The following is a 24762-nucleotide window of genomic DNA, read 5'->3' on the forward strand; positions in this document are numbered from 1 at the left end:
GCCAAATGATGAGGAGAGCAGCACATGTTCCTAAGTTCAGTGTTCCCTAAACCACTGCCAGTTGGGGCTACTGTCTGGCTCAGAGCTTTCTACCTCCCCATCCCCAAATGAAACCAGTCACAAAAGATGGGAGTGTTGCTTCTCTTTCCTACTCTTTCCTGATTTTTTCCCACCATTCTGATTTCTTTCTGTATGAAGTTAATATTAATGCAATCTCTTTCTCTCTGGGACTCCGTTCCTTAGTTGCTCTGTGGCTCTGTCTTTTGGTTACTGTTTCTTTCTGTATCTCCCTCTCTTAGTTTCTCTGCATTCTCTCTGTGGCTCCGCCCCTTGGTGTCTCTGTCCTAGGTGTCTCTGTCCTAGGTATCTCTGTGGCTCAGCCCCCGGGTATCTCTGTCCTAGGTGTCTCTGTTCTAGGTATCTCTGTGGCTCAGCCCCGGGTATCTCTGTGGCTCCACCCCCGGGTATCTCTGTCCTAGGTGTCTCTGTTCTAGGTATCTCTGTGGCTCCGCCCCGGTGTCTCTGTCCTAGGTATCTCTGGCCTCTCTCTGTCTCTGTGGCTCCGCCCCTGGGTGTCTCTGTCCTGGGTATCTCTGTGGCTCCGCCCCGGTGTCTCTGTCCTAGGTATCTCTGGCCTCTCTCTGTCTCTGTGGCTCCGCCCCTGGGTGTCTCTGTCCTGGGTATCTCTGTGGCTCCGCCCCGGTGTCTCTGTCCTAGGTATCTCTGGCCTCTCTCTGTCTCTGTGGCTCCGCCCCTGGGTGTCTCTGTCCTGGGTATCTCTGAGGCTCCGCCCCGGTGTCTCTGTCCTAGGTATCTCTGGCCTCTCTCTGTCTCTGTGGCTCCGCCCCTGGGTGTCTCTGTCCTGGGTATCTCTGTGGCTCCGCCCCGGTGTCTCTGTCCTAGGTATCTCTGGCCTCTCTCTGTCTCTGTGGCTCCGCCCCTGGGTGTCTCTGTCCTGGGTATCTCTGCGGCTCCGCCCCTGGGTGTCTCTGTCCCAGGTGTCTCTGTGGCTCCGCCCCTGGGTATCTCTGCGGCTCCGCCCCGGTGTCTCTGTCCTAGGTATCTCTGGCCTCTCTCTGTCTCTGTGGCTCCGCCCCTGGGTGTCTCTGTCCTGGGTATCTCTGCGGCTCCGCCCCGGTGTCTCTGTCCTAGGTATCTCTGGCCTCTCTCTGTCTCTGTGGCTCCGTCCCTAGCCGTCTCTTTACTGTCTTTCTGAGTCTCTCGCGGGGCTGGGCCCCTAAGGGCTTTGCCTCGGGGATAGGGGATCGCGGCACCCGCCCCACTAAACTAGAACCTCCCTCGGCTCCCGCCCCGCAGGCGGTGCCACTTTTTGGCGCTCCGCCCCGGCACACGCGGAGGAGGGCCTCAGCGGCGGCTTCCTCGCCCGTTGGCTAGGAGAGCAGTCAATCCGAAAGAAAGGCAAGCAGCGCGAGCCTCCCGCAGGCCCGCGGCGCAGGTCCCTCTGGGAGGTGTAGTCTCAGAGGCGGCCCCGCCCCTCGGGACTCAAATTCCCAGCGTGCCCGGCGAGAGCCCAATGGTCACTTCCGCCCGGCGGTGGGCTCCGCCGAAGCTCAAGGGGGTTGGCGGGGTTGAGGTGAGTGCGGGCCGCGGGGGAGGGGAGGGGAGGCTCGCGTCCATCCTAGGGTAGGGGGTGGGCCGGAGATGTCGCGCTCGGGAGGCGCAGGGTAGAGGTAGGGGCGCCAGGGGGTGGGGAGTGATGGGGGGGCGTGACAGCCTGAGGAAGGAGGGGGAGGGGCTGTGAGATGGGAGGGGGTCGAGGAAGGGGCAGGTGCAGGGGAGGGGAATGGGGGGGCCTCAGGGTTGGGAGGGGGACAGGGGAGCCCGATATCCTGGAGTGGGAGGAGAGGACGAGGAGGGAGGCAGGGGGACCCGGGAGGGACCGAGGGGCCGCCACATCCTGGGGGAGGGGCAGAGGAGGGGAAGGGGGCAGGAAGGACCCGCGGGGTCGAGGGACATTCTGGGGCAGACGGGGTGGGGGAAGGGGGTCGGAAGAGGACTATGATAGGAAGTCCTGGGGACTTCGTGTAAAGGATCACATAAGATAATGCTTGTAAAAAGCGCTTAGCGAAGTGCCTGGCACATAATAGGCACTGAAGAAAGGCTTGTTATTCTCCGAAGAAGCGCAGGGACTGTCTAAGGATATATACAGCGTACGATGAGAGTGTTCAGGTTCCTCCTCCTGTATGGATTGTGTACATATGCTGGGGGGATGGAGGGGTGAGTGCCCATTAGAGAAATCAGAAGGCTGTCTGACAATGCCATATGAAGTTTAAGGTTGCTTAGACTCCAGGTATGGGAAATACATCCCTGTCATTTATGACCCAGTAGTGGAATGCGGAGAAGAGAATCTATACTGGAACTTGATTGTCTTTAATCCTAAGAATGATGCAGTAGGCTAGGTTCAATCTTGGGATCCTCATAAGGAATTTAAGTCACTCTTGCCGACCTTGGGCTTAGGTAGCCAACCTCCAATGCTGCTTTAGTGCTGTCAGTCTTCTAAGGAGACTTAGGGCCAAGGGAGAACTGGTGGGAATAGAGCCTTTCCAGGCCAGACTTCTATAGGCCATAACATCTGGAATTTATATGGAACTGGGCCAGCTTTTGAGATGGAGTTGAGTTGAGCAGCTGTTTGGCTAACTACATTTGACTGTTTCATTGCTATCAGAATTCTGAGAAAGGGGGAGAAAAAGATGTGATGAATTTCTGGTAATGAAAGAGTTGTGATTTCCGTTTCATGATTAAGTTATACATGTACTTAGCAGTTTTAGAGTTATCACCTGCCTTACTCTTAAAGAACTTTTAAGCACCGGATCTGCCATATGGTCTGTGATGCCTGTTTCCCAAGATTGGAAAAATCCGTACTCCACCTAGTCCCTTTGCTATATTGTCACTGGCTGGCTATGAGTACACAGCCCAGTGGGAAACAGCATGTCAAAATGTCATTGTCAAAAATGCTAAAAACCACTCCTCTGACCCATGTCAGAGGGTTTTGTGAGATTCAGAAATGGGATTAATTTGATCTTACAGTATAATTCCCTTTATAGCTTTGGAAGGTGGTTTTCAGCCTGGACGTCTCTGTCTCACCTGAGTAATGCTAATAGCTTTTGTTACTGCCTATAACATGGATGAAAACATTTTATTTTCTCTTGAATATATTGTGTTTTCAGACACATATCCAAATCATTTGACTTAGCTCTGCTCTCTTCTGCCATTGCCTTTTCTGGGTTTGGTGTCGGGCTGTGATCCAGTTACCTGTTTGCGGCTGAGGGGCCTTGCAAACACAGCATTCCTGATGAAAGATTGGCAAGCAGGCACAGGAGAGCAGTTTTTTGACCATCATTGAAGGAAGAAGCCTGAGTTAGGATTATACAGCAACCTTTTATTCTTTGAATGCCAGGGTAGGTGAGAACAGGATAAGGCTGCTTGGTCCTTTCTGGTCATCCCCTTTGTGTTTCTGTTCCTAGGGACCTAGGGGGAGAAGCCCATGTCAGAGATATCCACCTGGAGGCAAACCAGGAGACTGAAGAGTAGGAGGCCCACCTGGATTGGAGCCCAGCCTATTTGAAGACACTCACCACATTCTACTATGGCCACTGCCCTGGAATCCCCAGTTCAGTCTGCAACAGAGCAGGAGGGTCTCCTCATAGTGAAATTAGAAGAGGATTCATCCTGGAAACAAGAATCTTCTCTTTGGGGAGATGAGCTCAATCTTGAGATCTCCCGTCAGCGCTTCCGGCAGTTTCAGTATCAGCAGGTGTCTGGACCTCATCAAGCTTTTAGCCAACTCTGGGAACTTTGTTGTCGGTGGCTGAGGCCAGAGGTGCGCATGAAAGAGCAGATCCTGGAGCTGCTGGTGCTGGAGCAGTTCCTAAATATCTTACCCAGGGAGATCCAAAGCTGGGTTCGAGAGCATCATCCAGAGAGTGGTGAGGAGGCTGTGGCTTTGGTGGAGGACTGGCAGGAAAATCCTAGGAGACCAGGACAACAGGTAAGGAAAGGAATGAGGTGACCTTGTTAAATGCGGTAAAGGGCCTGGTTCATTTTTATTTTTTTGAGTGGGCAGGGAGTATCCAGGCCTCTGATTTCATTGGTGTAGGGAGCACCAGGTGAGGAGCCTCTCTCAACTAATGCAGATTGGCAAACATTTGGCAGTCTACACTTTTAGAGGGATCTGCTCAGGGTCACATAACCCCTATTCATCAGAGAAGGGAGTTGAACCCTGGTCATTCCATGTGAGCAGGTATATAACCTCTACACAAACCACCTTGCTGCTTTTCAAGTTAAAGGACAATGTCGTATTATTATTACTGGCCTCTTTCCGGACTGGTGCACTTGTGTTATCTTCCTTTCCTGATTACTGAGCCTTCCTCTTTACAGTCTTTGTTTCTTATGCCACTTCTTTTTACTCCAGTATCCAAAATAAGAAAGTATTATGATTCTAATGGCCTTAACTGCTTATCCATAGTCCACATCAGCTGACCAAAATTTTCACCTCCTCAAGTCCATAACCTTCCAAAAATTCCCTTTTCTTAGAGCAGAGATACTTTAAAGAGAAGATTAAGACCGGTGGACACAAATTTCCCAGTAGACTCCAATTTCACAAAGGAAGTCCAGGGGGGAAAATAAGCTTCTATTTACAAAAATATATTTGATGGCTGTGTCTCCTGGAACAGATTGGATTTTGGGGGTGACAGCATTGCGCGCAGTGTGGTCCCAAATCTGACAGTAACTGCAACCTATTTTAGGGGTTTGAAAGCTATAAAGAGAATTTCTTCTGTCCCTGGTCATAGGATTTACATAGGTTAGAAAACATGGCGAATTGAAATATTGGGCTTTGAGGGGTAGAGGACAGATCATGTAGTACTGCCCTTCTTCATATGATCTGTAGAAGGGAAAGAAGTGGCAATTTCTGATTCTTGGCATGTGGTTCCTATGGGACTAAGTCCTTAATTGAGTTGTACCAGTAGTTATTTTCTCTCTGACCTATTCACTTCCTCCCTCCAGGGGGAATTTCCCTTTCCTATCAGTAGGCATTACCAAGAAGCCTCATCCTGCCACCAGGCACAGAGTTCCCTAAAGGCTTTACTCTTGTAGTTGTTGCCTAGATGTTAATAATTATCCCTCTTTTTAAAATTCTCTGAAAGAACTTGCCTGTTGCAGGACATACTGTTCCCTTTAGAGTGTGAGTGTGTGTGTGTGTGTGTGTGTGTGTGTGTGTGTGTGTGTGTGTATGTGTGTGTGTGTGTGTGTATGTGTGTATGTATCCCTTAGGTAAGAACTGATGTTCTGATCCCAGTGATTTCTGCTCCCTCCCCCATCCTCCAATACACAGTGTGGCTGATAAAAACTTGTTTCTCCTCTGATACAGCTACAACAGATCCATTGTATTACAGGAATGTCTGTAGCTCTCATTGTGTAAATAGATATACTTTATTGTTCTAGTTCACCTCTCCATCAGAAGAGAAGTGTACCATGGTAGGGGTCATGAGCTTCCCCCCCCCCCATTCTTAATCTTTTAAAATCATCTAATCCCTAGTAGCATTAGTAACATTCTTTATGGTGTTGGGAGACAAACACTCATGGTGATCATGCTAGACCTCTGTTTTCTGATGGGCTGTACCTGATGATCATCAGCCTTTGCTAATTGCCAATAGATGTTCATGCTAACTTTCAATAATAATAGCTAACATTTAGAGCTTTAAGGTTTGCAAAACTTTGTAATATTATCTCATTTTATCCTCATCACAACCTTGTGAGACAGGCATTATTATTATCCCCATTTTTACAGGTGAGAAAACTTAGACAGAGATTAAGTGACTTGCCCAGAGTCACACAGCTAGTATCTGATACAGGATTTGAATTTAGGTCTTCCTGACTCTTAAGTCTAGCACTCTGTCCATTGTACTACCAGTTTTGTCAGTGATCTCCTTTAACCTTTGGCCTTTCTCCTTGTCCAGCTGTAGAGCTGAGGATTTCCATGTTGTTTTCATAGTTTTCTTGCCTTCACTTCCTTGGAATTCCCTGGCCTTGGAGTCTTGTTGAACTCCATTAGCATTTTTTCCCCCTTGTATTAACACGGAGTCTCTGAGATGGAAGAGACTTTCAGGTATAGTTTTGGTCAGCCTCTACCTGAACAGGAATCATTTCTATAAAAACCAAACAGTTAGTCATCCAGATCCTCCTGTTCTCATTACCCTTTTGAGGCAGCCCATTGCACTGTAGGAGAGCTCTCATTGTGAGGACATTTTCTCTTTTGCCATGTCAAGTCTGCTGAGCTGGAGCATCCACCCACTGTTCCTCATTCTTCCCTCTCAGGCCAGGCCCCAGAACTCTCATTCATCTTTTTCTTTATAGCCTTTCCAAAAATTCCCTCTTCCAAGTGTTCTCTCACATTATATAGAGATAGTTGTCATAACCAAGAGAACCCAATGAACTCAGAAGCACCAAGGCACAAAGAACTTTAGGGCTCTGGGAAAGGAAAAGTAATTTCTGGTTAAGGGTTCTGGGAAGGCTTCATGGAGAAGGTAGCCTTTGAACTGAAGTCAAAAAAGATGAGTGGGATTTCAGTGGGCAGAAAGAATGGAAAAATGGGCATTCCAGGCAGAAAAAATCAGCTTTGCTTGCCACAGCCAATTTGCCCTTAACTCCTGTTCACTTTTCCCCCTTAGTGAATGCATTCTTTCCTTATCTTTACCTTGATACTGGCTCCTTGTGTCATCTCCACTTGGGAATAGTAATACTGGAGAGTTGGGGAGGGGCGAGGGTAGGAGTGAGGTTTTGTTGAACCAGGCAAGGGAAGGCCATATATCATCTGACTCTAAGTTAATGAAACGTTTGAAAATTTGAACATCAAGAGGGGTATCACCTCCTTCAAAGCAGACCTCTTGGGGGGCTGCAGACATTCCAGTGAGGCTGCTGTAGCTCAAAACATTCAGAAGTTGCTTTTCTGGAGTGACCCATGGCATATTCTTTTATGTATAGGACCATAGATTTAAAGTTAGCATGGTCCTTAGAGATCATCTAGCCTAACCTCTTCATTTTATAGATAAAGAAGCTGAGGCCTAAAGAAGTTCAGTGATTTATTCTAGGACTCAGGATACTCGGGGACTTTATACGTCACACTGGTGATAAGAGTCAGGGAGACACAAAGACTTGAGCCCAGATCCTCTGATGCCAAATCTAGCACTGTTTCTACAATAGTGGACTGCCCTCCCACTGTCTTTTGTGTTGGCAAATATTTGTCCTTTGAAGGTGAATTAGATATTTGAAATTAGCTTCAATTAAGTGCCAGTTCTGGTCAGTAAATGGCTTGGGCTTAGAAGTAGCATGAGATAGTGGAGAGAACATGGGACTTGAGTCAGATCTGAGTTTGATTGCTGCCTCTGACTCTGGTGACTTGGGGAAGATCAGTGTTCACATCTGTAAAACAGGAATAATGTTTCCACTTCCTGCTCCCCAAGAGTATTCTGGGAAGGTGAAACTGTGGATCTGCATTCTTGGTGTCCCTCTGGAGATAGCTTCCAAGGATGATTCCAGAGATGTCTTGGACAAAGGCTGTATTGTTGGAATAAGTAAATTGAGTTAGACAGTAATTCAGTGGAGTGAGAAGACCAGAGTAGTTCACAGAATCTCAGAATTTGAATTCAGGGCCTGGGTTCAAATCCTTTGCTACTTATTATTAGCATATACTTTCTAATGGAGTAAGCCCCTTAACCTCAGAGTGACCTGAAATCTGCTCCTTAATCTCTCTGGGCTGGAATTTTCTCCTGTATGAAATGAGGGTACAGGGCTAGGTGTCTCTAAGCTCCTTTCAGTTCTAAATTGTATGAATATATAAATCCTGTTGTGTTTAATATATAAACCCCTGTCTTAGACATTTAGCCATGTCCCACATAAAACGCCACTGCCTTGAATCAAAGATATTAGCATTTCTTGCTCTGGGTTATACTTCTGAGCCAGGGATTTGTTGAGTGATGATAATTGGATATTTTCCCATAGATTCCTCCCAATGCACATGGACAGGAAGTGGCCTCAAAGGAGTCTAGGCCTTTGGGATCAGTGAAGGATTCAGAGATAGAGCCTGTGGACTGCCAGTCTAAGGGACAATCCCAGAAACAGCTGCTACAGAAACCCTGTCCAGGGCTGCCTGAGCAGCGCCAGCTCCAGGAGGAGCCACGTCCTCTTAAAGAGAATGGTGAGAGCCATGGCATTGTGGGGCAAAGGAGAACTCTGCCTTAATGGGTCTGAACATCAGCAAGTGGTAACATACACTTTTTTGTTATGTTTTGTGTGACTACACATAGTCATATATGTATATGTATATGTCACATGTATATACATATACATGTTATACACATGTATAACCTTTATCAAATTGCTTGTCTTCTCAAATGATGGGGGAAGAGAAGGAAAATGGGAGGAAATCATAGTTGTTAAAAAAAAATAAAGAGTAAACATTTTTACCATTTGGTTTTTTTTTCAATTTGGAGTTTCAAATTCTCTCCCTCTCTCCCATCCCCCTTCATTGAGAAGGCAAACAATTTGAGATAGTTTATACTTGTGCAGTGGTACAGTATATATTTCCATATTAGTCATGTTGTGAAAGAATACACAGACCAAAAAAAAAAAAAACCACACACACAAGAAAAGCAAAAAAAGTTTGCATTCAGATCCCATTGGTTCTTCCGCTGGAAGTGGATGACATTTTTCATCATGAGTCCTTTGGAACTGTCTTGGATTGTTGTATTGCTGAGAATAGCTATGTCATTCACAGCTGGTCATCCCTACAATATTGCTGTTACTGTGTGCAGTGTTCTCCTGGTTCTGCTCACTTCACTTTGTGTCAGTTCATGTAAATCTTTCCATGTTTTTATGAAAGCATTTTGCTCATCATTTTTATAGCACAATAGTATTCCATCACAATCATATCATAACTTGTTCAACCATTCCCCAACTTATAGGCTTTTCCTCAGTTTCCAATTCTTTGCCCCCACAAAAACAATTGCGATAGATATTTTTGTATAAATAAGTCTTTTTCCTTTTTTTAAAATCTCTTTGGGAATCAGACCTAGTAGTGGTATTTCTGATCAAAGAGTTTCTTTAGCCTTTTGGGTATAGTTCCAAATTATTTTCCAGAATGGTTAGATCAGTTCACAGCTCCATCAAACAGTGTCCCTGTTTTTCCCACATCCTCTCTAACATTTGTCATTTTCCCTTTCTGTCATATTAGCCATTCTGATAGATGTGAGGTGGTACCTCAGAGTTGTTTTAGTTTACATTTCTCTAATTCGTAGTGATTTGGAACATGTTTTCATATGACTATAATTGGTTTGACTTTTTTTCTTCTGAAAACTGCCTGTATGTGTTATTTGACCATTTGTCAATTGGGTAATGACTTGTATTCCTATAAATTTGACTCAGTTCTCTATATATTTGAAAAATAGGCCTTTATCAGAGAAACTTGCTGTAAAATTTTTCCCTCTAGTTTTCTGCTTTCCTTCTTATCTTGGCTGCATTGGTTTTGTTTGTGCAAAACCTTTTAGATTTAATATAATCAGAATTATCCATTTTACATCCCATAATAGTGGGTGGTAGCATTATCGAGGTTTCAATAGATATAAACACTCAGTGAAGTAGTTGGATACCACCGTACTCAGGGGCTTGAGCTGGAGTATACTCAACATGTCTGTTGCTTTGTCTCAAGTCAGTATCTGTATTGGATATTAGAGTCAGGATTTTTCCTTTCTTCTGTGTTTATTTTTTCAGTTCTCAGATTGCATCTGAAGGTATACTACAGGGAGCTACTATTCATTGCTGTGTGCATTTGTCTGAGGCTCCTTTGTTAGTCATCAGCAAGATGGGGATATACTCTCAAAAGGGCAAGTGTTTACCTGCCCACAAACATAGGGACAGCAACAGATACTGAGAAGAACTGGTCAGTGTGCTTCAAAGATGCTTATGCTGTGGGCATTTGGGAAAGCAGCTGGGCCTTAAATGTCTTCATTCTTCTTCTCAGCTGTCCTTGCTCCCAGGGTTCCTGCCATGCCTAAGATGGGTAGTGTTGGTGATTGGGAGATGGCAGCTGAGTCCCAGGTAAGTTGCACTTTGTTCTTTCCTCTCTTGAGATCAGCTTCACTCTCATATTGGGTCCCAGTGCTCTTCCTTCCCCCATACCTCTTCTTTTCTTTCCAGGGTAGTCACCCTCTCTCTAGATCCAATGTGGAGAGTCTTGCCTATGCTATAGATAACTCCCTTGTTTCCCCATCCTCTGGTCTTCTTTCATTTTCACATTGCCTCTTTTGGAACAAACCCCATCCTTGGAAAACCTTAAGTTCCTTCAGTAATTTGTCTTGGTGCATCCCTTTCGACCTTAGCTATCTCTGTTATGCCAGCTGGGCAGGAAGATTGTCTGTGAGTTACAGATCCTGACAGTGGGGACCTTGGATTGTTTCAGGGGTTGGTAACAGATGAGGATGCATCGTTGTACTTCTCTGCAAGCCATGGGAAGCCTACTCGGAAGGCTATCAGCAAGGATGCCACACGAGAGAGTTATAGAAATGAGCTTTCACTGGGTAAGGACTGATTTCTCTTGTAATTGAGAAGCCCCTCTCCCTCTCCCCCTCCCTCTCTTTTTCCCTCTCCCTCCCTCTCCCCATCCCCCTCCTTCTTCCCCTCCTCCCTCTCCCTCTCCTTCCCTTCTCTAAGCTCCCAACATACCATCCCCTTTTCCCCCAGATTACCTATAGCTGTGGTTAGTGCCCCTTGGTGGGGAGGTTCTGTGCTTCAGGGAACTGACCAATAAGTCAGACCCCCTCTCTTCCCTTTTCATTTTGGGGGGAACAAGGTGAGTTACATGGGATGGAGAGGCATACATGGATTGTGATCTGGATCGAAGCTATCTTTACCATTAACTCATTATTAAATTAAATCATAGCACAGTGCTTGACATATAGTTAACTCTTAATAAATAGTTACTCCTTCCTCCCTTCCATTCTTGAAAACCCACCCTTTCCCCAGGCTTCCCTTTTACTGCTGAGGGCACCACAATGCTTCCAGTCATCCACACAACTTCAGTGTCATCTTTGACTCCTCACTCTCATTCCCCTTGTGCAGTTAGTTACTCAGTCTTGTCATTTCTTTTTTCATAACATCTCTCAGGAGTGTCTCCTCTTCCCTAAAGCACCACCATTCTAATTAAGATCCTCATCACTTCTCACCTGGACTGTTGCAGACATCTTCTAATTGGGCTCCCTGATTCAAGTCTTATCCTTCTTGCCTTCTGCAATCTATTCTTTATACAGTTCCAAAATGATTTTCAGGTTTGACCGTGTTACTCCCCTACTTAGTAAACTCCCTTGGTTCCCTCTTGACTCCAGAACAAAACATTATTCACTTTTATCTCTTCTTCTAAAATGTCAATTTTTGTGTGTTTTATAACGTACATAGTTATTCACCCAATAGTAATGTATATAACTTGTAAGCAAATATATGTGCTCAAAACATTTTTTACAGTTGGAGTGTGCTATCAAAAAGTTTGGAGGCCACTCGTCTCCTTTCTATAAGGAACTCTTGAGAGACATTGTCACTTTCTTGTGGAAAACCAGGTGTTTCCTTGATTTACTAGGTTAATATATTAGCAATTATCAAAATTATCTGGTTTGGAATAAACAAAGGTCAATGATGTAGAAAAGAGTATCTATAAATATGACCAGTCATGTTATCCTGCTAGAAAAAGTAAGTAAGTTTATTAGTGTGGCATGATGTTCTTGATGAACCCTTGGTGTCTGTCACCTCTTCTTTTTCCAAATCCTTCCAAGCTGTTCCTTTAATAACATTTCTTATCATCTCCAGATTAGATTAGTATGCCTTCTAAGTCTTTAATATTTCAAGAGCATGCTTGCTCAATTGAGGCATTAAGCGATAAGTGAATACCTTCCTTTGTTTAAATGGTGCCAGCCTATCAAATCAAGATCTCTTATAATAACTCCCTTCTTTGACTTTTTCACTAATTCTTTTTCTTTTTCCTAGCCCCCTGTTAAGGTGACTGTCCTTCAAGAGTCTGTCACAACATCTAGCCCAACCCTTGCCTGACTAAAAATCGCTCTTCTTTTTCTCTTTGCACTTTCCCAAATCTTCCCCTAGATTCCATCCTCATGTTCTCTCTCTTTCAGGCTCTTTCTAGCTCTGGCCTTTCTGACCTCCAAACATGCCTTTTTATCTGCATATCCTGCCAGCCCCTTATACTAGCTTATTCTCTTTTCCACTCAGCCTACTTCTCTTTCTTCTCTGTTTAGCTGGGGTTCCCTTTGTTGTCACTCAGACCCTTCTTCGTAAACCTTGATGTATCATTGACTACAGTGGATCTAGTCTCTCATTATCACTATGCCATATGAGGGCAAGGAGGGTCTTGGCTTATCTTATCCTGCTTCATCTTATCTCCACTAATCCAGTGCTCTGCTCTCCATTATTCTAATCAAAGTGGTCTTATAACTCAGGAGCTGTTTAATAGTAGCTTTAGCACAGTGCCAGGCACATGGTAGGACACACAAAATGTACTTTATAGATGCTTACCGACTGACTGTGAACTTGGTTTTTAAAAATATTTTGATAACTGCATTCCAATATAATTTGTTTCCTATAAAATCCTATGTATTTAATGCATATAAAAACTTTCTGAGGAGGATTAGTCCGCAAGCTTCACCAGATTGCTGAGAGGACACAGAAATGATTAAGAGCCCCTGGACTAGAGGCAGGAATGATCTAAAAATTGTTTCCATTTAGCCCTGAGACATGTTTTTATATTTAATGTTTTAATAAAGAGGCTTCTGTAGGGGCTGGGTGACTGCTAGGTGATCTTTAAGGTCTTTTCTGGTTAGTTCTAAGCCTTCTTTCATCCTAATCTTTTATTTCCAGTGCCTCATGATTATTTTTGATCACCTCATCAATGTTAGGAAACTGACTGTATCCTGTGTCCTTGTCTTTCTTCTTCTTGACTTTCCCCTGCTCTTTTCCTAGGCAGCTTACTGGTATAGTGGATAGAATGCTGGAATCAGGAAGACCTGAGCTCAGATTCAGTCTCAGACATTAGTTCTGTGACCCTAGACAAATCTCTTAATCTCTGCCTCCGTTTCTTCACTTGTAAAATGGGAATAATAATTATACCTTTGATAGGGTTGTTGGGAGGATCAGATACGCCAGCATGTGTGGAGTATTTTGCAGACCTTAAAATGCTGCATAAATGACATCATCGTCTGACGTGTGATTGTTCTTCTCACAGGCAGATTCAGTTTTCTCACTAATTCACAATTTAACTTTGCTGAAAGTTTTTCAATCAAGTGTTGAGATTCCCAGGGCTTTTCTCCATGCTCTTCTGTAAGAAGAATGAATTAACTAGGACTAAGTTGTAATTAGGAGGAGCACCAGGGAGGTGCCAGAGTGCTCTGGAGAGCCAGGCTGTGGTTCATCCATATGGCTTAATGGAAAAGTCGCTACAGAGATGCCCAAGTTTAGTTCCTTCATTAATCACTGGCCACGTTGATTGGTAGAGGGATCAGATCAAGAATTTGTAAAATTTTCGTACAGAAGAAATTGTCAGGCTTAACAACATTTTCCTGTTAGTTTCCATACCAGACCAAAAGTTCTTTTTCTTGGTCCTGTGAAAGTCTGGTCCTTGCTGGCAGCTTCCTTCCTTCAGTGTTGGCTGCACTCTTGGCTAAGCATGAAATAAGCCCCTGGACTAGTGGGTGTCACCTGGGATTGCTGCTTATTTTATGTTACCTGCCTGCCAAGATGAGTTTCCTGCTCCTGCCAGGCTGGATTTTCTCAGTCTGCCTGCCCTTTGACATGAAATCTGGCCCAGGAACTACCCAGTCTTTTTTAAGACAGGAGGGGGCTCAAAAGAGTAGTTTTGTTCAGGCCTTTAGTTTCATCATTATAGAAAACTCCTGGTGAGGAAACTCCTTCCACCAGGGAACAAGGGAAGAGAGCAAAAATTGATTAAGCACCTGGTAGGTGCCAGGCACTGTTCTAAGCATTTTAGGAATATCATCTCATTTGATCTCTCTCAAAGCAGATCAGTTCCTTCTGTACAACTTCTGGTCTTAGAAAGCTACCTGGAGGGATGTGCTTAAAGTCATACAACCAGAATGTTGCTGAGGGGAAATCTGAACACAGGCCATTTTGTCTCTGGGGCTTTCTCACTATTTCTTATGCCACAGTGGCTCTCTGCAAAAAAAGTTAGGATAGTAAAAACACAAACAAAAAAATTTTTAAAATTTGAATGTTTTCAAAAAATGAATAAAACTGATTTTAAGTTTTTTCTGTTACATTCCAATGAGGCTAATCAGGTATTGTCTCAATGGGACTTTTGTCCAACCTGGTGTCATAGTCTAGGCAGACTGCATATTTTGTTCACTTTGTTTTCCCAATGAGAGTGACTGGTTTGATATTTCAAATAGTTATGGCTTTCCTGGGGAAGCTTTGGATCTATATTCAAAAGTGATATTTCTCATGTATTTCCACCTTTTTTATGGTGACAACATCAGTGTGGTTGTGGTTCAGTTCCTTCAGTGATGTGTCAGGTTGTTAACTGTTAGAGATTGTAGATTAAGAACAGCACAAATTTTTTATGAGTAGTCTGAGAAATGTGAGATGTTTAAAACTTCTTTTCTGCCACCATCCGTGCAAAAGAGGCACAGGATGCACAACCCTGAGACCTGTTTTATGTTTTTATCCATTTTATGGGTCACTATGGCCAAACTGTCCCTCACCCCCTCACTTGGTATCCAGTTCTTTGGGGTTCCCAAACCCTGCAATAAACTCATGGGGGTACAGTTGGACATTTAAACATTTTTAACTTGATAACTTATTAATAGATAGAACAATCAAGTATTTCTTTTGGCCTCAGGGAGCTGTAAAAAAATTCCTGAGATACCAAGGGCACCATGAACCAAGAAAGTCTGAGAGCCGCTGCTGTGCATCTCATAGATAAGCAAGCTGATCCTTGACCTGCAGATGCTCTTCTGCCTGTAGCCAGACATTTTCTGGTTGGGGTTGAATGTGCCAGAGCTTTTGCTGGGGCATAGTTTATCCTGGCAAGAGACACAAAGAAACATTTTTACTCTAATGATTTGCATATGATTAAAGAATTCCTTCTGGGATCTGGAGCTGATGGAACTACATTTCTGCCCCCCCACCTTAAAAAACCAAACCCCAAAACTGTTCCCCTTTATTCAGCAGGACTTTTCTTTACTTAACTTGCTCTATTTCTTTTTAAAAATATTTTTATTGATACATTTTTGTTGTTATATTACTGTCACCTTATAAGGATCCCCTCCTTTCCTCGCTTTCCTTCTTAAAAAGAGAAAAAATAAAGGTAAGAAAACCATATGATACAGACTCCAAGAGTGTGTGCAACATCCCATACCCAGAGGCTGCTACCTTTGTGCCAAGAGAAAGGCAGTGCATTCCCACATCAGTTATCTAGAACCGATATTGGTCCTCGCACTTGATCTGAATTGTGTTGTCTTCATTTATAGTATCATTGTGTATATTTCTCTTCAGGTTCTACTACTTTCTTTATTTTGTGTAAGTTAATACAAGTCTTCTCCTGTTTCTCACCTTTGCTCCTTGTGACAATAGTATTCTATTTCATTCCTCCACCACTTCTTGTTTACCTGTCTCCCAGGCGATGGCACCTCTTTTGTTTCCAGTTTGTTCTTTGCTCCAAAAGTAATATTGTGAACATTTTTGGTTTATACAAGAATTTTCATTCTACCATTGGCCTCCCTTCTACCTTCCTCTTTTACATTGGAGCTGACGACTTTGTTGTGCCGTATCTTTTTTTGCTGTGTCTGTTTTAATCAGAAGCAATCAACAAGCTTCTATTAAGGACCAGTTATGTGCCAGGTACTGTGTAAGATGCTGAGGACATAAATGGAAAAACAAAGCAGTTCCTGCCCTCAAAGAGCTTCTATTCTTTTGAGAGAGAATAGTCTCTTTTAATCTTCTAGTCAATATCTCTAAAATTCTTGTTCTAGCTTTTATGATCCCAAATGTAACGTCACTTGGGCTCCTGGACTTCCCTTGACAGTACACTCCTTAGAGTTAACATTAACATAGACTGTTATTATGGGCCCCCGAAATATTTGTTCCCTGTATATTCAGAAATAGAATATCATCTAATTGATTAACCAGGTACTCCAGAAGTAGAAATGTCAGATGAGTAGAATTTTCTGGTTATTCAAGGATTACTTATCTTTATAACTCTGTCTTTTTTAACTCTTGCTGAAAATATTTTAGAAATCTCTGTCCACTTTCTTTCTAGGAAAGTTGAAGAATGTGAACATAATAGAACCTTTCTTTTCTTACTGAATATCTTGTAGGGCTTCAGAGTCATCCCTTCAGACATGAGTGGTTACCATTTGGGGTGGGGCATAACTGTAGATTTGGTTGTATCTGGCACTGTGCAAAGTGTTGTGGGGATACAAAGAAAGACAAAAGACAATCCCTACCCTCAAGGAGCTCACAGTCTATTAGGGGAGACAACATGAAAACAACTCTGCACAAACAAGGTAGAGACAGGATAAATAGGAATTAATTGACAGAGGAAAGGCACTAGATTTAAGAGGGGTTGGGCAAGGCTTTGTTGTAGAAGGTGGGATTTAAGCCAGGACTTGGAGGAAGCCTGGGAAGCCAGGAAGTGGGAGATGCCTCATTTTTACTAGATCTTCAATAAAAATTTGTTTTGTCTTTTTTAATCTTTCTCTTAAAAAGTGAAGTGCCCAGAAAATGAAACTGTTTAATTCAAAGTTGGAGCTAGGCAGTTACTGGTTAACTAAGTTTAAAATCAGAATTACAAGAATCATAGAATTTTAGAGTTGGAAGGGACCTCAAAGATTAAGTTATTATTTTATAGATGAAGAAATGTGACTCTGAGTGGCTCTGCGACTTTCCCAAGGTCATGTAGCTAATTAGTGGTAGAACCAGGTCTGAACTCAGAGGATTCCAGATTTAGAGCTGGAAGGGATGTGAGAGGTCATCAGCTCCAAACAGGAAACTGAAGCCCAGAGGGGTGTCTTGGTCATACCAGTTAGTGCCACAGGCAGAAATCAAACCCAGATTTTCCTGACTTGAGGCCCAGGGCCCTACTAGTCTTTGGCCTTCCTGCTTCCAGCCAGTGTTCTGTCTCCTGCTAGCTGTTCTAATGAACATTCCATTTCTTCATTTTCTAACAGCAAATATGCACTCACTCCCTTGGCACGGTGTGGCTGACATGGAGGAGTGACTTGGTTTGAATCCTTCCTCTGATACATACTGGCTCTGTGACCTTGGGAATGTCATTTAACTTCTCAGCCTCGGTTTCCTCTTTGTCACAAAGGATATTGTGCCCTGTCCAACAGGGGTTTTTGTGAGGATCAAATGATTATGTATGTAAACCTTAAAGTACCCTACATGTCACCTATTATCATCAATGTCACCATTGTCATTATTTCTATGGGGTCATGTTCTGTCCACCTCTATCAGGGAAAGGGACTGAACTTGGGAAAGTTTAGGAACTTGCACAAACCATCATTTCTCCTTTTTGCCTCCCTGTGAACCGGATTTCCAGTTTTGAAACCTAGCAGGATCTCCTGGCCAGAGCAAGGAAGCGAGCCATGTGTCCCAAACCTTTTGGACTCTGGGAAGAGAGAGAACCCTACTGACCATAGTGCATTTGAAGAGCAAGTGAGACTAGGGCAGACCTCCTCCATGAAAGAAGTAAAATCCTGGGAAGAACAGGAACAGTGGGATGTGGAAGATATGAGGGTTACAGGGGTACACTGGGGCTATGAGGAAACAAAGACTTTCCTTGCCATCCTTGGTGAGTCTCCATTTTCAGAAAAACTCCGGACCTGTCATCAGAACCGCCCTGTCTACCAGGCCATCTCTGAGCGATTGCGAGAGCGGGGTTTCCTGCGAACCCTGGAGCAGTGCCGATATAGGATCAAAAACCTTTTAAGAAATTATAGGAAAGCTAAGAGCAGCCACCCCCCTGGCACTTGCCCTTTCTATGAGGAGTTGGACACTCTGGTGAAGGCTCGGACTGCTGTCAGAACCACAGACATCTCAGAGAAGGCTGCGGGTCTCTCCAGATTGGGGGATAGTGATGCTGAGACAGAAGAGCAGGAAGAAGGGAACTGGGAACATGAGGCAGCTACAGAGGCCACAACAGCTGAAGATTGTAATGGGGATGAGATGGTCATTGAAGAACCAATCCAGGGACCCAAGATGTCTAGTGGCTCAACCTTTTTCCAAAGTCGTGTTGGTAAGAATCTTATTAGGATCCTCATACCTATCCCTGCCCTCAACTGTTTCATCCCCTGCCCTGACTCCCCTAGTGGTCCCATCCCCCCAAATTAACCCATATACACATACAAAACAAAGGACTTAGGTGGGGGGATGCAGGGGGAATGATGAGCTAGTGAAATCGGATGTTGTTACAGTTGAAAACCTTTAGAGCCGGAAGGGGCCCTAAAGATTATCTTTCAGATTGTAAACTTTATGAGGGTAAAGACCACATTTTATCTAAATGTTGTTTATTTCCCACCACTTAGTACAATTCACTACACACATTAATGCTTGGTAAATGTTTTTTGAATTGGATTTAGGTGTGCTGCCTCATTTACAGTTGTGGGAACTGAGGCTTTGAGAAGTTGTCACTGGTCCAACATTGCCCAACTTTAGTTAATATCCTTCAGAAGTTTAGAATAAAAAAGTCAATGTGGAGTAAACAACAATAAACATATGCAGTGTAGACTAGCATTCCCTAACCTGATGACCCTAGCATGGCATGAATGAAGGTACTGAAGAGTCCTTTTGGATCATTAAGCTAAATTCTCCCAACATAGAGAGCACGTTGGGGTATGGGGATCAGATACCATTCAATTCAGTGAACACTGAATGCATATTGTGTGTATGCACACACGCAATAATGCACACATGTGCATGTATATAGACATGCATAAATACACCCATATATCTATGGCACAGTGTCTGGCTCATATATAGATGTGCATGTATTTGTCATGTACAGTGCTAGGGTATTTGTCATGTACAGTGCTAGGGATATAAATACAAAGTGAAGCAATTCCTACTTGGAGCTTGTATTGTGCTAGGGAAATACAACATAAGCACAGATAAGTGAATAAAGGAGAGGGACGTAAAGATCTGAGCCCAGATTTTTGTAAGTAGCTGAATCTTTGATGTGTTTCTTTGGGGGCCCAAATTGACCTTAGGGCTTAGAGGGGCTCTTTTATTTAGTGGGTGTGGGTCTGATAGGATGGCAGTTTTGGCCTGATTGTCAATGACACTCCTTTAGTAGGAGAATCATTGGATGTGGATTCTGGTCTTGGCTGTGTCACTGACTGTTGGATGGTTATTTCATCTTTCTGACCTTCAGTTTCCTGAACATCTTTAAAATGAGGGGCTTGGACTAAAATCATGGAATCTTAGAACTGGAAGGGACCTTAAAGGGAAGCTAGCCTGAAGTACCCTGTCTTAAGCATGAATTCCCCTCTACAACCTTCTTGACAATTGTCTCTCCCCTAGTGGAAGGCCTTCTGTAGAGGGGAATGCATTCATTAGCTAATCTCTCAGGTCGCATCCAGCTCTAAGTGCTGATTCTTTTTTCCTTTCCTTTAAAATTCTTCTTGTGCTCAACAGGCCTTTATCCCTAGGCCACCAGGCACCAACCAGAATAACCCTTTCTCGGTTTGAGAGTGCTAAAACCTTCTCTTCTGGTAGCAGGTGTGCACTGGAGCTATGAAGAAACCAAGACTTTCCTCGCCATTCTTGGCGAATCTCCATTCTCCAAAAAACTTCAGACCTGTCACCAGAACAGCCAAGTGTACCGTGCTATTGCTGAGCGACTGCGTCAACGGGGTTTCCTCCGGACACTAGAACAGTGTCGCTACAGGTTCAAAAACCTCCTACGAAGTTACCGGAAAGCTAAAAGCAGCCAGCCCCCAGGGGTCTGCCCCTTTTATGAAGAGCTGGACACTCTCATGCGTGCACGAGCAGCTCTCAGAAGTGCCCGCCTCCCAGAAAGGCCAGGGAGGATGGAAGCTGAAGAGCAAGACCAACGGGCCTGGAGACAGGAGGAGGACGAGGAGGAGGAGGAGGAGGAGGAGGAGGAGGAAGCAGTAGCCAAAGAGGACGAGTGCCGTGATGTGCCAAGCCAGCATTTGAAGGCCCTTAACGCTGCAGCTCCATTTAAAAGCTGCATTGGTAAGCTTCTCCCTGTTCATTGGGCAGCCATAGGCTTGGCCTAATGGAAACAGCATTGGGCTGAGAATCTAAAGGTTAGGAGCCTCATTCCAGCTCTGCTAATCACTGTGACCTTGAGACCTTATCACTACTTCCATCTTCCCAAATGTTAAATGGGCATAATTTCTACCTTAGAAGAAGCCAAGCCCTTTATTGTAACTATTGAGAGGCAGCATGCCATACAGGAGAGCATTCCACACCTGGACATAGGAAGACCTGAGGTCAGATCCCGCTTCCTGGTCATGGAAACTGAGTCACTTCACTTTTCTATGTGTCAGTTTTCTTACCTGTAAAATGAGGGGGTTGGATTCTGCCTCTTTTGTCCTTTCTTTCTCTAAATCCATGATCCTGTTATCTCTAGGCCCTTAGAGACTCTTCGTGTTTTCTCAGTCCACTATAGCTGTTCTAATTTAATGTCCCTCCTTCATGTATAGTCCTGACTGTTACTGAAATAACTTAACTATATAACCAGCCCTGTCAACAGTGTAGTCCCTTCTACCCTTCAATTGTACTTTCCATTTTCCTTCCTCTGTTCTTGCCCTAATGGCTCTCATTGTGGCCTCACCCACATCTCACCTACATCATCTGCCTTCTTTCCTTCTCCCAAGCTCCTGAGCATTCTCAAAGGAGAATGTACAAGAGCAACTGACTCACTGTGTGGCATACCTTTTATTCGTTTCTGATTAACTTTGTACTGCGCTCCCTAGGACAGCAGTTCAAAGCCTTTGTTTTAGCCCCCAACTCTACCCTATCTCCCTCTCTCTTAGCCATTGATCCACTCTACATGTGAACCAAATTAGACTGCTAAGTGTTCCTGGATATCATCCTTTCTTCATCATTTTCCTCCAAGTCATGCAGGCCATCCCTGTGCTTAATGTTAATTCCCTTCTTCACTTCCTCCTACTAAAATCCTAGCTGAGGTGCTCACTTCTCCATGCATCTTGACTTACCCTCGTAGCTGAATGTAACACATTCTTTCCTCAGAATTTTCCAGTTACTTTAGGCCGTCCTCTTGCCTTGATCCCATGTTTGTGTCATACTTATTTTTGTACTTATTTTATTATCCCTTGTGACATACTTATTTTTGTACATTTTTATCCACCCTGATAAATTGTAAGCTCCTGAGATATCATGGACAGATATGGGAATGCTTGGGTTCAAGTCTTATCTATAACATCTGTTGGCTGGGGTAGCTGGGGTAGTCAGTACCCTGGGCAGCTCTCTGATATTGTTAAGTTGCAGATCAAATATCAGCGTGCTTTGGTAGAGGGAGTTTCCTCATTGAAAGTTCCCTACACCAGTAATATCACAGGCCCAAGCTTAAAATCATGTAAGATCCTTGAGGGCAGAGGTGGTTATTTGTCTGTCTTTCTATTCCCAGAGCTTAGTACAGCAAGTACATAACACATATTTGCTTAGTGAGAATACACTGAAGTAGCCACTCACTCATACAGTCTCTTCTTGCATCCTTATAAATGAATCAGTGCCCATTTGTAGGGGCTGGGTGGTTTTCTTTCACCTAATGTTAGAGAGCAGGAGCCTTCAGGGTTCTGAGGGGCGTGGTTTTTATTAACCTAAGCCCGCAAATATGATCATAGGATCAGGAGGGCGTCTAAGAGATTGGTTCCAAAAGGAATTCATTGGATCCTGGAATGGAATTGTGCTTAAGACCTCTCCAAAGGGCCCCATACCTCCTTAAAGAGTCTCTCTAAGCATTTTCTTTTGGATGTATGTAGGCTGATCATGGCAGAGAGGCTGAGATTTAGCTGAGGAAAGTTCTGTAATTAGGTTTCATTATGATAGTCCCTGTTAGTCTCCTAAGTAAAATTACTTCATTCCTTGTCCAAGTGGGATTTTCCCAGTTTGGACAAGGAGTACAGTTATTTCAAAATATGAACATTGAATTCCTACTCAGTAGAAAACTTTTCCCAAAATCTTTACAAAAGACATAGATGACATAACTCTTGCCCATGAGGTGCTTTAAAAATTTGGTTTTTGAAAATGAGCTGTTACATGTTTATTGATATCTTTTGTACATTTTCCCATATATCCTGACCCTTTCCTACTCCCATCCCTTATAACAAAGAATAAAGAAAAGAGGAGAGGGGAATAGTTCAACAGAACTGAAAGCACACAACCCAAGCCTGGCATTATGGAGGCAATGTTGTATACTCATAATCCACAATGAGTGGGGACTCAAAGGATGTTTTTCTTCAAAGAAGGGAGGGAGGTTGCAATTAAACTAACATCTCTAGTTTAATTTTGATTCTTTTTCATGTTATTTCTCCCAGCTCTGCCTTTCTTTATTCACTATCACAGTACATTTCTATTCCTCCTTTTCAGATGTGGACATGAGGTATGAGAACAAAGAACAGAATTCAAAGCAGAAAGTTTCTGAGGATTTGCATGAGACATTATCAAAACATTTTGAAGAAGATGGTCACCAACCTGTTTGGGAGAAAGACAGTGAGGATGAATATGAATCATCAAGACAGTGTGAAAGTCCCTTAGAGGAAGAGTGGAAGAAATGTGGTTCTGAAGAGGATTTAGAAAAATTAATAGATCATCAGGGACTATACCTAACAGAAAAACCCTACAAATGCAATACATGTGTGAAAAGTTTCAGTCGGAGTTCCCATTTTATTGCACATCAACGGATCCACACAGGTGAAAAACCGTACAAATGCCTTGAATGTGGGAAAAGCTTCAGTGACCGTTCTAACCTCAATACCCATCAGAGAATCCATACTGGAGAGAAACCATACAAATGTCTTGAATGCGGAAAAAGCTTTAGTGATCACTCAAACCTAGTCACCCATCAGAGAATCCATACAGGAGAAAAACCGTATAAATGTAGTGAATGTTGGAAAAGCTTCAACCAGAGTTCAAATCTTATTAAACATCAGAGAATCCACATGGGAGGAAATACTGACAGATACAATGAGCATGGGGAAAGCTTTGCTAACAATTCATCATTGAGGGTACATTTGAAAAACCACATGGGGGAGAAGATTTCTGAGCAGCTTGAAGGAGAAAACAATTTCAGTATGAGCTTAACTTGTCCTGGGCCCCAAAGAGCTGATTCTGGAAAAAAACCCTTCGAATGTCATGAATGTGGAAGAAGCTTCAGTAAGAGCTCAGCCCTTACTAGTCACCAAAGAATCCATACAGGGGAGAAACCTTATGAATGTGCAGAATGTGGGAAAAGTTTCAGTAAGAGCTCAACCCTTACTAACCATCAAAGAGTCCACACAGGTGAAAAACCATATAAATGTGTTGATTGTGGGAAATGCTTCAGTGAGCGTTCAAAGCTCATCACTCATCAGAGAGTTCACACAGGAGAGAAACCGTATAAATGTCTGGAGTGTGGGAAAAACTTCCGTGACCGTTCCAACCTTATTACTCACCACAGGATTCATACAGGAGAGAAACCGTATAGGTGTGGTGAATGTGGGAAATGTTTCAACCAGAGTTCAAGCCTTATTATACACCAGAGAATCCATACTGGAGAGAAGCCCTATAAATGTGCCGAGTGTGGAAAAGATTTCAACAATAGTTCCCACTTTAGTGCCCATCGGAGAACACACATGGGACGGAAAGTTATGTAGGAGAGAAAAACCAAGTGTTTATTGTAATTTTCGGGCATCATATGATATTCTTGCTAGAAAAGTACTTTTTTAAGCTTTCAACTCAGTTCATCCCAGGGAAAACAATACTGATATAAAGCTAAGCAGCTTGGATGTGAATTTTAAAACTCTAAAGAGTTGAATATTAAAACACATTTCACAAAAACAATTTTGCTTTTGTGTTGGCAACCCCCTTACCCACCCAAACACATATTCCTTAGCCAGTATTACCTTGGGTAATGAAAAATGTTGGAGCTAAGCAAGTAACTTCATAAGTCCAGATATGAATTATTGGTTTAATACAGACAAGCCATTAGCATAAGAACTTTCTCACTCATTTCAGGAATCATGTATGGAATTGAAGCAATAAAAAAATTACCATATTGTCACAGATTTGTGATTTTCAGCAAACCTAAAGCACTTAACAGAAAACATTTCAGCCTCACATTACAACCTTATAAAGCAAATAGAGACTTTTTTCTTCTATTTATAAACGGGAAAATAAATGATTAAAACAAATCTTGAATATAGCTCAGACATTGTTAACACAACAATAGAATCTGTAGAGGAGAAAATCTTGTTAAATTTGGTGAAAACATAGCTTTTAGTCTGGTGGGAAAGTGGACTCAGTAGATGAATCTGGGACTTCTTTCTGTGCTTGGTGCCATGCTTGCAAACCCCTGGCTCAGTCATTATGGGGAAGCTCAGGGGTTTTTTGTATGTTTGTTTTTTTGAATTAGTGGTAGTCCATGAATTCAGGTATTTCTGCAGAGTATGGGGGAAATGCTGATGGTGATATTACCTCATATTC

At 43.3% G+C, this 24762-nt stretch overlaps 1 protein-coding gene across 2 annotated transcripts; it reads left to right on the top strand.

Moving 5' to 3' along the window:
- Nucleotides 1-1520: 1520 nt before the first annotated feature.
- ZSCAN20 (zinc finger and SCAN domain containing 20) lies at nt 1521-24120 on the top strand. Of its 2 annotated transcripts, none has more exons than XM_072609698.1 (8): nt 1521-1594; nt 3486-4009; nt 8020-8215; nt 10037-10113; nt 10475-10592; nt 17630-18325; nt 19804-20286; nt 22669-24120. In XM_072609698.1, the coding sequence occupies exons 2-8, from the start codon at nt 3608-3610 to the stop codon at nt 23931-23933; spliced, it is 3237 nt and encodes a 1078-aa protein (XP_072465799.1). In that variant the 5' UTR covers nt 1521-1594; nt 3486-3607; the 3' UTR covers nt 23934-24120. The 2 variants fall into 2 exon arrangements, with proteins under 2 accessions (XP_072465799.1, XP_072465801.1); XM_072609700.1 differs by having other exon boundaries at nt 19807-20286.
- The last annotated feature ends 642 nt before the right edge of the window (nt 24121-24762 follow it).

Source organism: Notamacropus eugenii, chromosome 5, assembly GCF_028372415.1.
Source record: "Notamacropus eugenii isolate mMacEug1 chromosome 5, mMacEug1.pri_v2, whole genome shotgun sequence".
NCBI classification, from domain to species: domain Eukaryota; kingdom Metazoa; phylum Chordata; class Mammalia; order Diprotodontia; family Macropodidae; genus Notamacropus; species Notamacropus eugenii.